The 17,823-nt window shown below is 44.8% G+C and overlaps 1 protein-coding gene across 1 annotated transcript in view; it reads left to right on the top strand.

The window, feature by feature from the left end:
• Vps53 (vacuolar protein sorting 53) overlaps positions 1-17,823 on the top strand; it is a 48,443-nt gene that overhangs the window by 3,948 nt on the left and 26,672 nt on the right. The window contains exons 5-11 of the mRNA XM_065442786.1: positions 211-330; positions 2,622-2,700; positions 6,230-6,297; positions 6,525-6,597; positions 9,449-9,591; positions 14,162-14,351; positions 17,441-17,590. Of these exons, the coding sequence (XP_065298858.1) occupies positions 211-330; positions 2,622-2,700; positions 6,230-6,297; positions 6,525-6,597; positions 9,449-9,591; positions 14,162-14,351; positions 17,441-17,590 (823 nt within the window). The remainder of the gene's footprint in view (positions 1-210; positions 331-2,621; positions 2,701-6,229; positions 6,298-6,524; positions 6,598-9,448; positions 9,592-14,161; positions 14,352-17,440; positions 17,591-17,823) is intronic.

Genomic DNA, 17,823 nt, shown 5'->3' on the forward strand with positions numbered 1-17,823 from the left:
TATCTCAGCTGGTCTGCCGAGGGGCCATCAGTTGGCTCTGGCGATCATCCTTAGGTGGTTTACACTCTGTTTTTTCCACATTAAAAAGCTAAATTCTTGATAAAAGTGATACTATAGAAATCTTGGAGCACTGCTTTATCACTTGCTTGAATCTAAGAGGGCTTGATTGTGCAAATGCATGTTGACCTTTGTGTACCCTCTACTGTGCAGGAAGCTCAGCCGCAAGCGCCAATATGGAGAAGTGGCCAACCTCCTTCAAGGTGTGGTCAACGTGCTGGACCACTTTCAACCATACATGGCCATTCCTCAGATACGCAAGCTGGCTGATGAGTAAGCGAAATATACCTTCTTCTTCTTCTTCTTTTTTTGAGCTGCTGCATCTGGCTTGATTCTGTAATGATGAACAGTGGTTGAGCCAATGTTTTGACAAGGAGATTTACCTTCACAACTAGTCTGTGCTCTCACAAAGACACGTTTTCTTGTCAAAAACGTTGACTCTGGCAACATTTTTTGTTGAAGCAGTGTTGTGTTGATCACTTTGTTGTTCTGTGAACCCTTTTCATGTTTTGATTCTGTAATGTGATTTTCTTGTTTGCATGTGTAATAGTGCATTCCATCTTGTTCGCACGCTGTTAGCATGCATCTCTGCAACATCTCAATGCTTTTCATTGTAAACACTGCTAAATGTCTGCCATTATTAAGTGCATGTGTGTGTTTTTCTTTAGATATTGGAAGGGTTTGTGGCAATCAGCAGTTAGCAGGAGCAGTGATAGAAATTTGAGAACCTTTGTGTAAAAAAAATGAATAACAGCTGACATGGCAAGAAACAAAATCAAATTGTTAATGACAGCTCATGAGTGCAGGAAAAGGTCCTCTCTCAAAATTGAATATTATCTGGTGTCTGTTTTATCATTTTCTTTTTTCTGAACAGTTAGCCCTGCGACTTATGCTTATTTAAATATAAGCATGGAGGCCTTCCTCACATGGAAACTTTAGTAGTGACTTAAAAATGTTATCGTCCAAGAGCCCTTGACTGGCCATTTATATTTGCGGAGGTAATTTGGGTGATTTGTTTATTCATGGTGGTCTGCTTCTTTTTTTTTTTAGCACTGGCAGACACATGAAAAAGCACTTCGTTTATCCTGTCTTTCTAATGTGTCTGTCAGCGCTGAAACAAGTTCACCATGTCCCATTTCCACAGCCGAGAAAAGTTACTTTGCATCTCACAGAAATGCAAAGAAGCCTTGCCCCTGTGCCCTAGAAGCAGGCAATAAACATGCTGGGGTCAGTCACGCAGGGAAAAGAAAAAACAAAGGCACAATCACAAGTGCCACAAAGAAAACTTGGTGCACTATTGGAACGTGGCACTACTACAGCAGCAAACGAAGCTGACAACCAGAAAGGCACAGAAATATGCAAACTTGCATCAACAATGCACAGTGGCCTGCCTTGCATGTCGAAAGTATGACGGTCCTTACCCAGCAGCGCACAGTACATGTGTCTCTGTGGAGGAAAAGGGCAGTGAGTAGGAGTGTGCAAAATTGAATATTAATAAAATAGTCTTTGCTATTTGACTCCTATTCAATTCCGCAATTCACTCGTATTCGAAATTGTTGAACAGTCATGTTTGTTCCATCATAGGGGATAGCACCACTTATTGGAGTCTCGAGCAAGAGACACTGAAGCATGTGGTGACGGTTTTAAATAATCCTGCTGCATGCAGGAGAGCCGTGGTTGTTGCGCAACGGCACCTGTTCCGGAGCGAATGCACGGGGCAGAGCACTTCTGCTCAACACCTTCCAGTGATTCGCGAAGAATGGCCCACTTTTGGGCACCCTATTATACGAAATCGTTTTCTTGATGTAGGTGAACCCAATTTATTGTATAACCAGTCTCATCATAGTTGCATCCATTTAAAACAATGCGCAATGCTGTTGTATCGTGCTTCTCTCCTTCAACAGACGCAGCATCCTATGTGCACCTGTTGACATCCTGTTCCCGTGTTTCATTACTGCGATTGTCACGGTGTGTCAGATAACTGAAAGCAGTTCCTCATTTACATGCTTTTCAGGTGACTGGTTGTGTAGTTGTGAATGGCAATATGTGCGTGCGTCAAGTGATGTCAATAAGCCTCATTTTATGTTACCAAATGAACTTCATGCAAACTTTATATTTCACTTTGTTTAGAAGTATGAAATTATTCAATTTCCGAAGTTCATTTTTCTCTATTATGTATTCGAAGTGGAAATCTTTTTATGCAATAACCCTTAGCAGTGGGACAATGGAGTGAAAATAGAACGCAGACACAGGCACGCACAATCTGGGCAATGGCAAATGAATAACAGTGATTGGATGGCATGTGACAAATGAACACAGACACATGCTATCATAGTAGAAATAAGCAGCAATGATTGTTTGGTAAATGAATGCCAGTTGTTGGTAGATACATTTGCCATTGTGGTCTTTACCTGTGGCCAGCTATAATCACCCTGATTTTATACCTTGAATGAAGGCGAAAGTAAATGAAAGAAGTGGTGTAATTGAAAATTTTTTTTCTTCATTCTGTGCTTTGGTAATGAGACAGTTTGAGATTGCTGTGCTTCTTCTTTTTCTTTTTTTAGGCTTGCCACCATTCAGTCTGACCTTGCACAGCAAATAACGGCCGACTTTCATGATGCATTCACTGGACCAAATGCCAAGGTTAGTTTGCTTCCGCTTATTAGGTGAATTGAAGCAATAGTTTGATTGTAAAAGTTTTAACTCAATAGCACCCAATTTCTTCTCTACTTCACTCTGACTTTGCATTCCATATTTTACACCTAATATCTGTTAAGGTTTTAATTTACAGGGCTCTTGGGTTTTCCATGTATGTACATTATAAATATCATCACCGTTGGAATTTGCCGCATCCTTGCCTGTTGTAAAAGTAAACTGAAGTGGAGGATATCAGACATTTTACAGATGTTTGGTACACGTGATGTGGCAGAGCTCTGACGTATAAAACATGGGGCATATCTGCGAACTCATACAATGTATTTTATCATGAAGGGCCCAATTTTTAGAGCTTGTTTGCAATTCTTGCCGTAACACCAATACTTTTGCTATTGTTTACTTGCATCGTCTTTTGAACAAAACTGATCTCAGAAGATTACAAATACAGTTGCTGAAAAATTTTTTTGGAGCCTGACTCTCCGCATTCGCTTGAATGTTCAAACGTGCCCACGGCATCACCACCCACTCCAGAGAAACAATGTTTAACTGTACGTTGACCTGCCAACCTTAAAACTTCAGAAATAATACAGTTTAAACCACAATATTCTAAAATGTAGGGAAATATACTGTAATATAAGTTTACACTATTTTTCAAGTTTGAAGGTTGGCAGGTCTGTGTTACCATGTGTTCCCTCAATCATGTGTCAATCTGTAAAAGAGGTGAATCTGTATGTGTGAATAAAAGCATCTGTGTGTTGTTAGTTGCTATATGTGAAAGTTACCAGTGTTTCCTTTCTGTATTTTGTTTTAGTAATTAATAGTCGATCGTCTAAATTTATAAATTAATTTTATGATTGATGCACAGGCATGGAAGGTTTAGAGTTTTTTTATGAACATGTTTGTGGCCTGCTATTAGTATCTGCATGTCTCTCTTCTGCATTTGGTAAATTATGCTGTGTGTACTGTTTTCACATAAGGCACGGTATGTTGAGTCAGTGTTTCTTCAATTTTAAATGTTTCCAGCGTGTCGTGGCATCTTCTGAAGGCACATCAGACAAAGAGGTAAAAATAAACAAACAGCCACTCGTGTGACTACATTTAGATTGGAGTTACACTCGAACCTGTCTATGGTGCCTGTTGTTATGTATCGTTATTGTGCTGGATGACTTATGTTTATAGCGTGTGCTACATACAGTCGAACCCGAATATATCAAACCGGTTTACATCGAATTATTTTTGATATCGAACAATTTCTGAACACGGTATAGTTACAATGAATATATATAGCAAAAATTATGCTTATATTGAACAAAAATAGTAGCGACTCCTGATATATCGAACGACAAGCGGCACAAAATGTGCCCCCAGAAGTTGTCATTCCCTCGCGATGGCGGGGAAACCCGGCGGCGCGGCTCCATCCAACCGCTCTCCCTACCGTGACCCGCGCTGTGTTAGGCAAGTCATCGATACCCTACTGCAAAAAATGATCCTGGCTCGCCCACAGCGCTTGCTCAGACAGCCAGTCAGAGGCTCTTGCACCCTCGTCGTGCTAGATGGCGCAAGTGCGGGTTGTCTCGCCACTTTTCTGGTTCATTGTTTTTTCGCCTTGTGTGCCCTCTCCCGCAGTGTTGCCGTGATGAAGTGGCAGAATTTGATTTTCGCTGTGAAGCTTGAAATCATAAATCGAGTTGAACACAGTGAGAAGTCGGCTGACCCTACAGTGTGCAAGATTCGAAGGAGCACTCTCAGCATGATATTGAATAAGGGGGAGATCAGGGCCAAAGCAGACAAACTCGCGACCCAGTGCTCGTGGCGTCCGATGTGTACGCAAGGCCGTGTGCAAGTGGTTCATCCGAAATTGCTTCAGACGTGCCGGCATCCGCGTGCCCGATAGTAACTGGAAATTCTGATGAGTGCGATGAAGCCGTTGTCGGTGTTGCCGAAGTTTGGAGCGAGCTGGAGGAAGCTGTTGACGAGTTTGTGAGTGCAAATGATGGTGTTGCGACCACAGGAGAGCCTGAACACAAGGACTACATTGCCGACATTGTACTGAGCACAAGTGAAAATGGGCACAGTGAGGAAAGCAACAATGGTCCTTTGCCCACATCCTCTGAGCACTCGCACCAGTCCGGTGCTTCTGCGCTAATGTGGAAGGTTATGGCCTCAGCCGCTCCGACTCTTTAGACAGTGTGGAGACAAATGGTTGCGAAACAAATGGGTTGCAGTTGCAACCAATTACGCCACGTGCTTCGCCATTACGGGAGCTCTGCCTACAAGTTGTGCTACTTACGCCGCAGCTTCCTCCTACACAATGTCATCCTGCACCACGGTGCTCCACCTCAGCTCCTCGCGGATCACGGACGTTACTTCTTGTCAAAGGTCATTGATGATATCTTCCACCTATGCTCTACTAAACATCATATAGCCACTGCTTACCAACCACAGACTAACATTCTCACAGAGCGACTAAACAGAACGCTTACTGACATGCTAGCTATGTACATTTCTCCAGACCACCAGGACTGAGACGTCGCTCGGCCATATGTCACCTTCGCGTAAAATTCATCCTGCCATGACACTGCAGGTTATTCACTGTTTTATCTACTGTTTGGCCGTGATCCTGTTTTGCCCCTGCACCCTGTACTTCCACAAGTCATGCAGTCGCACACCGCTTATGCCTGTGATGCGATTTCTATGGCAGCACAGGCCCGTCAGATTGCCTGCACTCACCTCACTGATTCCCAAGCTGCCCAGAAGTCCTGTTGCGATACGCACCATAGGGATGTGCAGTGTTTACTTGGCTTCCTCATGCTCCTGTGGTCACTATCTTGTCGTGTGGGCCTATTGGAAAAACTTATGTCGCAACATTCAGGTCCCTACCGAATCCTGCTGCAGCTTTCGGATGTGACGTACAAGATTGCTCCCGAAGAGCAAACCCATCGTCCATACAGCGAAGAGCCAATGTTGTTTTTATAGCTACTTTAAAACCATTTAAAGCCCTACGTGCGTGCCTTTGCCGGGCCATAATCGCTTGCGCTGGGTTGGCGCTCCAGCCCCAGCGGCGTAGTGTCGCGATGCAGAAGAGTATGTGCAGACAAGAGACGATGACGAAGAAGTGTTGTTCATGGGGCACTTCGGCCGCCATGTTCTAGTGTCAGCTGGTGCCTTCACCATTTGCCTTGCAGAAACAACATTCGTGCTTGTCTCTGCCTCACAACAATATATATCAAGAACAAAGGGAGCCTGAGGATGGGTCCTTGCGAGGTGCCTGACGTTATATATTAACAGAATTACTTGCTCCAGTGGAAGCACAGTAAGCTGTGCAAGTTGCTATGATTGCATTATCAGAACCAGCATACAAACACATGGCCAGCCAAGTGTCGTCCTCTTTTCTCTGTCTGTGTGTTTGCGCACCACTTTTCATCATGCTCCAGTGACTGTGTGATCTTTGATTGCCCCTTTTATTCCATTGTGACTTCAGTGATCTGATGCCTCGGTTTACCTTTTGTATACGCAGCACTCGGCTCCCACACAGCAGCTTGCCGAGGCCTGCCTTGTGGTCTCCATTCTGGACAAGAAAGTCAAGTAAGTGTTTGGAGCACTCGCTTATCACTCTTCCCCAGTGACCAGTGGTACTCAGGGTAATGACATGAAGGGAAATCATCTTGGGGTAGAGATGAGATGTTTCTTCATTGAACCCAATGTTACTTGTTGACAACATAAAAAAAAATATGATTTTCAACTTAATATTTAGTCAATTAACATCCATTCAGGAAGCCACATTTTCCCTTCTCTTGTGTGTGTTGTTCTAGGCAGGAACTGTTGAAGTGGTTCGTGTCGCTTCAGCTGGCCGAGTACACGCACCTCTTCCAGGCAAACCAAGATGTGAGTCTCTGAACATTTACCCTAACAAATTCCACGCTTCCAGGTCATTTTGAAACACACACACAAAAAAAAGTTTGGTGCATGCGACCTGGGTGACACTGGTGCAGTCAATTTTCAATAATGCATATTAATTCTACTCTCTCTATAATTCGAGTGCACAGTAGGAATCACGAAAAGCATCCTTATTTTAACAACAGTAGTTGTTAAAAGTTACTTTTCCCAGCTTTTAGGGCATCTGTCGCAGATATATCACTTATGTCGCGTCGCTGTTGAAGTATGGTAGTGCATCTTTCTCCTCCCCCTTTACACCCGTTACACCTTGTTTGCATCTAGGTAATGCATATGGAGTCGCGAACGTTTTCCTGTCCCATGCAGTTGAACCCAGTAGAAGTCAACAGCATGGTATCACATTAAATTGTGCCATGTTGTTCAGTAACTTCCTTGTTAGAGAGCTATACCTGAAATGCTTGTGAGTTTATCCCTTGTCTTGCAGCTCAGTCTGCATTTTATCTGTCTGTCCAGTTTGCCTTGATATCAGGCATGTACCCAAGGGGGGGCCTGGGGGAGACCCCCCCCCCTCGAAATTAAGTGGTATAATCCCCCCCCCCCCATGTCACCACTCCTCACACACATTCCTAAGGCACCGCCAAATCAATCTTGAGACTTGACAGCTATTCGGCAGTTAACATTTTGCTGCCTTTTTCTGTCTTTTTGGATGGCGGTGCTTAACGGCATATCCTGGGGTGTGAAGGCCAATTTTCTCATTGATTCAGTGCCCGCGCAATTAACTCGAGATGCGTTCAGTTGTCACGGTCTATTGGAATGGTCATGCGCATCGCTGTTTCTTCGTTAGTTCAATCTTCTTTGTTTAGACTGATGCAGAGTCCAGGAAAGGGATTCAGTTCACAGTGAGCTGGTCTGTATGCTCGTGGAACGAGGTGCGGCTGGAGAAAATGCCAGTTGCGTTTAATATTTTCTTTTGCTTCATTATTTCCTCAAGTGACAGCTCACCGCGAATCTCAAGGAGTTGAGAAATTAAGTAATCTACTAAGGGAGAGAGCCGAAGCAACAGCCGAGCAGGAAAGAAAAGCGAAAATCAACAAATTTAACCATTGTTTTTGACAATATTTATGGATCAGCATCTTCTTATTCATAAAAGAAGTGGAGAAAACAACGTCGGAAGTAGAGAATAATTCCGTGCGTTTTGAATGACGCTTCTACATTTATCAGTTGAGCCGTCTGACATAGCCACTTCTCTGCTGTACTTATATGAGTGTTTTTCTAACCTTTCGCAGTGGACGCAGTGCGTATAGAATCACAGCGTCCTGCACTCTACGCGGTTGGACAGGACTGGCGACCACGCATCGTTACGCAACTTCCCAAACAACAATCCGAGTTGGTTTTGGCACTTGGTAGAGCAGTAAACGAGGGATCCAAAAGAACTGTGATTGTTCCACAAATATATATTTCTCTATAGTTCTTCCAGAGCTAATTCAAAAAACACTACTAGAAATCTTTATTTTACACTTTCGCTTGTTTACTTGTTCTTGGCAGTGCTCTTTTTTCACTTCTTTCTTGCACAAGTCCATTTGATGTGCTTCCTTGTTTGTCAAGTAAAGGAGAGGTGTATCTGACAGGCGTACCTGTGAGATACACCTTATTTCATTTCTCTTTTGCGGGTTTACGCGTCTTTATGGCGAACGGTCAGCATTATTCACATTTTTACTAGTAAAGGTACCCCCTCCCCCTCATTTGCATAGTAAAGTTACCCTGGGTCCCCCCCCCACACACACACACGGCAAAAATATCCTGGGTACGTGCCTGCTTGATATGATTATTCCGTGCTGAAAAATTGATGCAACATAGCAAAATTACATTGAAAGAGTAAAAAAGAAACACAGACAGATGAGCACCTGTATGATTTTTTGTGACATTTGTGTCATTACATTCTGTGTTGTTTCCTGCATAGAAATTTTCACATGGTTCGGATAAACATTAAATAAATATGCATTTATTATTATGTGAAAAGACCCCAGCAGCACCAATGAACAGTGGTTACGCAGACAGTCTATAGATAGCAGCTGTGAGGCTGCTGTGGTTTGTATGTCGCACATAGGATGACATCTGGGCATAGGGGAAGCCATACTGGCATAATGGAGGGAATAAAGGGTGATTGTAACTGCAGCACTTGTGAGGCTCTCACTGATTCTCACAACTTGTGGGATTCTCACACCCATGCTCTTGGGACAAAGGAACGACAACACAGTAGTGTGAACAATCGCAAGGGTATTTATTTCACCTTTCAAAGATCAATGCCTGCTAGCCGAGTTGCTATCCACAAAGCATGCCGATGGGCGCTCAACAAATCTAGAAGTCCGACTCACCGTGACAGGATAGCGAGCGAATATGTTCGCCTTATGCTGGATCCCAACACGTGGTCGTTCGCGCGTACGGTCACGTGGACAATGGCGTGTTCCAAGGCGGCCACGCGAGACGGTCTCGCAGAAGCATGAATTGGTGCACGCGCGGGACGTTCGCCGCGCTCCCCGGTCCGCCGCCCAAGAGCAAGCGTGTCCTCCCTTGCGCCCAAGTAACCCCGCCGCAGTGAAACACTCGCGCCATCTCTCACACTGTGCCTCAACCACTCCGACCGCTGACGCTGCACTGCAGAAGCCAGGAGCCATGCGGGAAAACAAGATATCAGGGGACGCATGAGAGTCACGCATCCCCACAAACTTTAATGCCTCAGCACAGTGAATCGGCTAGGCTATGAACAAGTCATACCGAACCATGTGGTCTTTGTCATTTGTGCCCATTTATGTCTGTTGCTGAATGTGCATTTTTTTCCCAGGTAGCCTGGCTAGATCGTGTGGATAGGCGCTACGCCTGGCTCAAGAACCATCTCGTCAAGTTCGAGAGCAAGTTTGGCCAACTGTTTCCCGCAGACTGGGAAGTGAGCGAACGCATTGCGGTCGAGTTTTGCCACATCACCAGGCAGGTGTTCTTCTCTTGTTTCCAATCATTTTGTGCTGTCTGTGCTTTGTGCATTCTAAATTTAGGTGCACCGATTAGATTTAGATGCATGTTAAAGAATCCACAGATGTTGACATTATTCTGAAACCCTCAACTGTGGCCACTCTCATAGCCTGGGTGCTGCTTTGGGATGCTGAATCCGGTTTGGTCAGGTTTGCTGATTGGTCGATTGATTAGTTAGTCAGGCTAAGTTTGTATAGCTGCCCTTCGAGAGGAGTCGAGCTGTTAAAGGGTCCCTGAAATGGCTCGGAAAAATTTTGTAGATGCATAGGGTACAGTTGCAGTAAATCATTCGCACTACAATTTGTGTGAAGTGTCTCATATTAAGAGAGCTACGAACGATTAGACGTTACCCACCTACCTAGCCATGCATTTTATCCTCAACTCGTTCGGCGAGTAATCGGGGCTAAGCTCCGTCAGAGTCCTTCCATGTTTTCTGGTCACAAAACTCCACCGTCCTGCTATGGGACTATGGGAGAGATTCATAAGCTGCTCAAAGCTGCTGCGACACAGCGCCGCCGTGCCTCAGAGGGCATCGTTTGCATACCGAAACGCTTGTGGGGTGCGAGACGAGCTGATTGGTGCGCAATACACAATGTGTGCACAATGCACAATATGGTGCATTGTGTGCATGTACTGCGCTATTTTTCGAGTTCTGGACTGTTTAGCTAAAGTGGCGGGGTGGGACGACGATGCCGAACATGTGTTGCATGCCGGGGTGCCATTTCGTCTACAAGGGAACAACCGAAAAGGTGTTGTTTTGTTTACTGAGAAGGGAGGAGCAGATGAGATATGGAAGCGTGCCATACTGCAGCAGGAAAGTGGTATAGTTTTAACTTTGAATGCAAATAGACACATTTGTGTGTGAAACATTTCACCGCCTCGGACATCATCAATGCCTACAATTTCGATATAAACTGCCACATCGTGTCCCTAGAGTGTGAAAAGCCGACGCTGAAGCCTAGTGCCGTCACAAGGATTTTTGAAGGCCTTCCAACATATCTCATGAAACCCAAACCTCGGTCCTGCTCATCTACAGTTTGAACCCCATGCAAACTACCATGCAAGTCGTGGGGTACGATTGAAGAGTGCTGATTTGTTATTTTTTTTTAATTGTCTCAGTAAGAAAAAACTGCGGTATTGATGCTGTGGCTACTTGTATTCGTTTAAGAGTCGATTTGCAACATGTTATGAAATGCTTATGCTTTACGCTTTCTTGTGTACAGAAACAATCGATTACGCATTCTGTATTTATTGCCATTCGTTGACTGGCATTTCCCACGCCCTGATGCATATCCCCCTTGATTTGATGTTTTTTCTTTATGTTTCTTATATCAGACATGCTTTTAACAAACTTCTTGCATTGCGAATAGTGGAGCATTTCTTACTGGACGCCTCTTTGTGTTGTCTGTAAGTCACTTATTTTACATAATAAATAAATGATCATGCTTGTATGCTGTTTTTGCACCAACACATTTTATTTCTTTTTCTGACTGAATTATAAAACTGTTTTTTTTTTTCATTTTTCAACCATGACAAAAATATCAGGACCGGCTACTGTATTAGAATATTTTAACTTCTTGTAAATAGTTGCACATTGAAACCAATACATGTATACCTTCGCTTCTCCGTCGAAACCACGAGCAGCGTGAATAAGTTCTGGGCTTACTGACGGTTCTAAATTACTGCTTGCTAAGACAGTTGCCTAAATACAATGCAGTTTCAACTATACAGGTCCTACCACTTCACGTTTGCCTTAATCCTATACTAAAAGCTGCACTGAAGACATTTACTTGAGAGGTTTTTACATTTATCCTATCTAAATCTCATTCTGAAATGGCATCGCTTTGCCGAGAAATCTGAAGCGCATGGAGCAGCTAAGTTTTCTTTTCTTTGTTATTGAACGAAGTCGTTATTACGGAAGCAGCCCTTACAATAATGATTTCATTGTTTTGATCTCCTGACAGGATACTGCTCATGGTCTTTAACAGAATGTGAACAGCTTTGCTCAGCAAATAACCAGGTGCTATGCACAACCGAGAGTCCGCGCTTACTTACGGGTGAGTGAGGATGCAACAGCCCAGATGTTTGCCCCTGCTTACAAGTGGCACCACTGGTGCTTTGTTGCGAACCTTCGGTGTCTAATTTCGGGCAAATAATAAAAAGCGGAAAATATCTAAACGTTCAGACGAACGGCGCTGAGAAAAAAAGATGGAGTGAGACGGCCCCGCCACGGCGGCTGCATTTTGATGAGGGCAAAATGCAGAAACACCTGTTTATTTAGATTTAGGTGCACGTTAAAGGACCCCAGGTGGCAAAAATTAATCCGGTGTCCCCCACTATGGTGTGCCTCATAATCTTATCGTGGTTTTGGCATGTAAAATCACAGAAGTTGTTTTCCTTTTCGTCACAGACGGTGGCAAGCTGCATGTTTTGAGCGCCTATGTTTTTTTTTTCCCGATTGCTCATTTCATGGCAGCAGCCATGCTCAAGCAGTTATTGATGCATGTGGAATATTAAAAGTAGTTACCTGAAAGTAAAGAGGTGCTTGTGGAATTTTACAAAGCTAGAATACCAACGTTGCCCCATACATAACCACAGCGGTAGCGCGGCATTTGCATGCTCTCTCATGCACAGTCACGCCTGTAGCGGCGGGTCCTGGCTCTATATAAAACTGAGGCAGCAGTTTCGTGACCAGAAAGAAACATGGAAGGACTCTGACTCCGCCGTCACTGGCTCTGTGTTATGATGAGGCATCATGTCCTCTACTTCAGTTTGTCTTGGAGCCAGCGCGCAATGCCTCTCTAACCTCTCCAGTCGCCTAGCAGCCGATCCCAAGCGAGAGCTATCGAAGCAGTGTTCATTGTGAGCATTCTGTCGCAGCGCTGAGCGTGTCCGGCATTCCTGTAACCACGGGCGAGCTGGGCGTTTCAACAGATGGGGGGAGGTGTGAACTAAAGCCCCTCCATACTACTATTACTGTGATGAAGGAGCTTTAGCGTAGATGTACGTGAGTGGCCTGATCGGTCTGCACCGATATTGGCACTTGCTGCGTTTGCAGCCCACAATGTAACAAGGGCGAACCATGGTGCTCGCAAAAAGAAAGATCAAGACCAACACTGACCATGGAGCTCCCGTCAACACGGAGCACGTTGTAACACAAGCAGATGACACTTGCTGCGTGCCAGAAGTCCTTAAGTGTAGTGAGAAATTCTCTTTCGGTTACTTTCTTTTTATAGAAACAAATTAACTAACATTCTAACTATTACGAACAATATTTGTTCACCATAAAGTTAGAAAAATTATCGACACACCCTGGGCAGCCAATCGGATAGCTCGCCCTCCTGGCATCAGATGATCACCTCGCATCACCTGGTCAGGGGCGGCTGGAAACTCAGCCAAATGCCATGCTGCACTCGGCAGCGATGTGCATTTTTAAAGCCTTAAAATAAATTACACACTTTACCCAGATTATTTAGATGCGTCAATTAATGATCAGAAGGACCTACCCTAACGACTCAGTATGTTTGTACAAAATCGTCAAAATTGTTTCAGGGTCAGATGATAATATATTGACGCATTCTGCTGGTGCTAACATATGGGGCAGAAACTTGCATGTGACAAAGAAGCTCAAGAACAAGTTAAGGACCACACAAAGAGCGATGGAACGAAGGATGTTAGGCATATTAGGCATAATGTTAAGAGACAGGAAGAGAGTGGTGTGGGTCGGAGAGCAAACGGGGATAGCCAATATTCTAATTGACATTAAGAGAAAGAAATGGAGCTGGGAAGGCCATTTAATGTGTAGGATAGATAACTGGTGGACCATTAGAGTTGCAGAATGGGGAGAAAGAGATAGGAAGTGCAGCTGAGGATGGCAGAAAACTAGGTGGGGTGATGAAATTAGGAAATGCAGAGGCGCAAGTTGGAATTGGTTGGCGCAGGACAGGGGTAATTGGAGATAGCAGATAGAGGTCTTTGTCCTGCAGTGGACATAAAATAGGCTGATGGTGATGGTTATGTATTGAACTTCTCAATGTTTTTTTCTTCTAGAATTGGGTTGGGGGCTCCTGCCTTTGTGGCTGGATCTTTGTTTGAGGACCTTAGTGATGATGAAACCATACATTAATGCCTGATGAAGTTGTGCTTACAGAAACAGTGAGAAGATCACTAACACATCATAGTCTGCCTAGCGAGACACCAATCACATGGCTAATTGTACAGGCATAGTAGGTAAGCCAAAGCAACAAATATCTGAGGGCCAGGTTTTATAATGATTATTTTCACCTTCAAATCTTTTCACCCTTCATTGTTGGCTCGCATGCTGCAGCTGCAGAAAGAAATTGAATTGCAGCTCTTACAACAAAGTGCTACCTCCAGCTTTCCTGCAGAAAGCTGCAAGTTGCAATCAAGAGATTTAGAGCGCTCATCGTAAATCTCCACTCTCCCCCATTTCTGCACCCACCTTTTGATCTGCTGCTTCAGTAGCCGACCTTGACTCGGCCTTTCTCCATTGCCTTGTGAACTGCAGGCGTGAGCTGACCCAGCTGATGAGCAGCCGTGTGCAGGACATGGAGGTGCGTCTGCTGCTCAGTGCCATCCAGAAGACGACAGCCTTTGAGGCGCTCCTGGGCCGACGCTTCACGGGAGTCACGCTCGAGCGTACCAACGTTGTGTCCCCAACACCTGTGCCGCCGCTGCCCCGTGCACAGCCCTCACAGGTATGCACGGCCACTTGGAGTAGAGGCGTGCTGCTTGTTTGTGATACGAAAGAAAACACTTGTCTCGTGTGCTTCTTGTCCTGGTCATCCCCTAACTTACCCTATGCTTTTTCTGGCTTCATTGTCTCTCACTTGATAGGGTTTTGACTAAGCAAAAAATCGAGCCCCTCAAATTCGCTTATTCTTCTTGCTAATTGCATAGCGATAGCCTCTAATTTGGAGTCTTAGCATACCAGGGATTTATTGGCCAGCTGCCTGCTCCTAAGATCATGCGCCACGTAAACACCTGCGGTTAAAAGGGTGTCCCACATCCATTTCCTTGGCCACAAGTGGCACTGGCTAGCATCCTAGGGTTAATTTTGCACATGAACATGCACGCAGGTGAAAGGATGGTTGATGCGGTAACTTCATTGGTAAAACACCGCACGTGCAACGCAGAGGATGTGGGTTTGGTCCACACCTGCAGCAAGCTACCCTTTCGTCGACTTGATTACTTCTAGATAGCAATTAAATGCAAAATAATATAGGTCGACCTCGATTCTAGGCATACCACTGAAATTGGGAAGGTCAGAAAATTTCAAAAAGCTTTTCTTGAATGTAAGCCAAATGAAAAAAATCGATTCATCGGTGTACAGAAGATTAATTTTATTACAGTTTGTTGGCATGTCGAAGCTGGAAGGCATTTAAGATTGTTTCGAGTGACGCCGCAAACATTCGTGACCTCACTCACCTTTGTCTGTATAATCTCTTTGTTATGGACATTCTTGCTTCTCTTTGTGTCCTGATAAAACCAGCAACGCAGTTTTCCACCTTGTGGTTTCAACCTTATTGCAGTACGGTGAAAGCCAACCTCTTCGTACAACGAATGAAAAGTTTATTCCGTTGTTTCTACCATATCATGACCATGGGGTGAAGTTAAATGTCTGGTGGTTGCAGCTAAGCAGCATCCTTGATTTTAAGCTGACCCCCAACCTACACACATGATTTCCTTCTTTAAAAAGAGTGGGCCTACATTCGAGTAAATATGGTAGCATCCGACTTACCCAACCTGCAGTACTTCTGCACTATTTGGGCATCAAACACTTTGTGGCATACTCACCTTTTGTTTGGTAAAAGACACCAGTGCCTTGACATGGGGTTATCAATGCTGTCTGCTTTACTCTAACATGGTTGGACTGCATAGGCTATTATTTAGTGGAGTTGTGTGTTGACTCATTTTACAGCGAAACTGTTCAAGGGAGTTACACAGCAGTGTTTCTGTGCAATGGTGTGGTTGGTATGAAATGTTAATTAAAGAACAGCAAGAGTTCCAAATTGTAGCATGAAACGTGATGAATGATTATCAGGTATAAATGCTGCCTTGTGTATAACTCATTGAAATAGACAACAACTTATATGTGCAGGTTCTTTTAGCCAGTAATCTGTAATTTTTGTTTCTCACATCCTTTCTTATCGGCTACACATTGAAGGTCAGCTAGGAATTTGTACGGCTGCGGCAGTGAAAGACTGACGGAATGGCGCTGCAGCGCAGCCTGCGGGGTAGCCATCTCTAAGAGCAGCCAGCAAACAGAACCCTATACAGTCGAATCTTGTTAATTCGAACTTGCAGTTGATTTGAACTGGCGCCGTGGTCCCGTCAAAGCTATGCGTCTTCCAGTAGGTGAAAACGCCCGGTAATTCAAATGCGCAAGCATTTGCAATGGTTAACTCAAACATGCTGTGCTCCGACAATGCTCTCACCAGCGCGCCTAATCACACGGCGGCGCCTCCGACCAGCATTGCTCTATATGATGCCATAGAGGAAAGGTTTAGAAGAAGTACCGTAATGGCGCGCACGGGGGGGGGGAATAGAGAAAAAAAAGGTGGCGGAAGTTTTACCTTTTCTCAAATGGCAAGGTTGCCGTTTCTGCGTCGGGCCGTAATGCTCCAGCCACACTAGCAGCAAAATGCGCACTGTGGGAGGGCTCCATCCTGGGCGAATTTTTCGTGGCTCGCCGCGATGGCAAACGAGCTACGAGCGGAGGAGACCAATAAAAGTGGCTCCTAAGGTGATGCACGCACGGGAAACTGGTATCATGCGGACCTGCCCGACAGCTCTATTCGTACTTGCGTCCGGTTCAGCTGGACCGCTTGTTTTACACTATCGTCTGCTTGCGTGAGCTCTCGCTCGTGCTAGTTTTGGTTAGCCTGGTTGGTCTTGTTCATGCTTGTTTTTTTTACAATGGTGCATCCAAACCAAGCGTCCCGATAGAAAGATTGTAGGAGAGAGTGCACCACATCCAATTCTGTATGACAAGACAGACCCTGAATACAAGGACCTGACGTCAACGCCGCAACAGAAGGGAGAACACCGACATGATTATAAACAGCGGCAACGACTTTGTCATTTTGATAAGACATGACTCGCGTTAAGAACGCATGACGAAGGAAATAAACACAGCACTGATCTTTCAGCAGACGAAGGAAAAAGCACACGAGCACGTAGAGGGAAGCAGCAGTTGACAGCAGAAGTGACGCCTACAGCTTCGATGGCTGTAGGCATCAGAGGTAATTACATTAGTGCCATACAGCAAGCTGGCGGGAAAGCAGATCTGCTTCCCTCCCGCACTTCCTTGCAACTACGCTCACCTTGCCCTTCCTCTCAACTCCCTCATAACTCCCTCATCTTCAACGGTCTCCGCGCTGGCGCTGCCAGCCCCGCCTGCCTGGAACCAGCTTAGCCCACTCTTTGAAGTTTCGTTTGCTGCTGTTATAGGCAAGCGAGTGTTGGCTGGCTTGGCTGGCTTGGGCAGTTTCGTGGTTCTCGCTTGCTGTGTGCTTGCGGGCCACAATATTTCACGACTCGCACCATTCGTGCTTCGTGCTATGGCGCACAAATACTTCAAAATCTAGTTCTTCTTTTAATTCGAACAAATTTTCGGGCCCCTCAAGTTCGAATTATCAATATTCGACTGTAGTACTCCCAAACGCTGCGAGAACTCACTTATGCAGCTTTGCTGTCTTTGATGTATCAGTGGCCAAGATTGGCATTCATCTGCGAAGGATTTCTTTCTTTCTGACTGTTCTGTTGTTGTGTTTTGTGGGAGCAGGCTCAGAAGAGCACCAACCCTTTTGAGGAAGGCGGCGAGGAGAACAACCCATTTGCTGAGGACATGGAAAAGGAAGACAAGGCAGCTTCTTCGGCAGGTGCAGGGGAGCCCTTGCCTAGCAATTCGACGCCACAGCTGTCTCCACCTCAGGTACCACTTGTTCTCCATTCATTAGATTTTTTTTAAAGTCCAGCGGCAACAAAATTTTGGACCACATAGAAAGCCTAATTTCAGATAGTGTTGATATACAACAGCCTCCATGCTAAATTTTATGTTTTAAATACAAGTGGCTGCGTCACGAAAAGCTAGCAAAAATAGATGTTCTTGATAGCAAAACTGAAAAAAAGAAAAGAATGATGCCATTACTATTCATGGAAGTAATA

This window comes from Dermacentor albipictus, chromosome 2 (genome assembly GCF_038994185.2).
Source record: "Dermacentor albipictus isolate Rhodes 1998 colony chromosome 2, USDA_Dalb.pri_finalv2, whole genome shotgun sequence".
Taxonomy (NCBI): Eukaryota; Metazoa; Arthropoda; class Arachnida; order Ixodida; family Ixodidae; genus Dermacentor; species Dermacentor albipictus.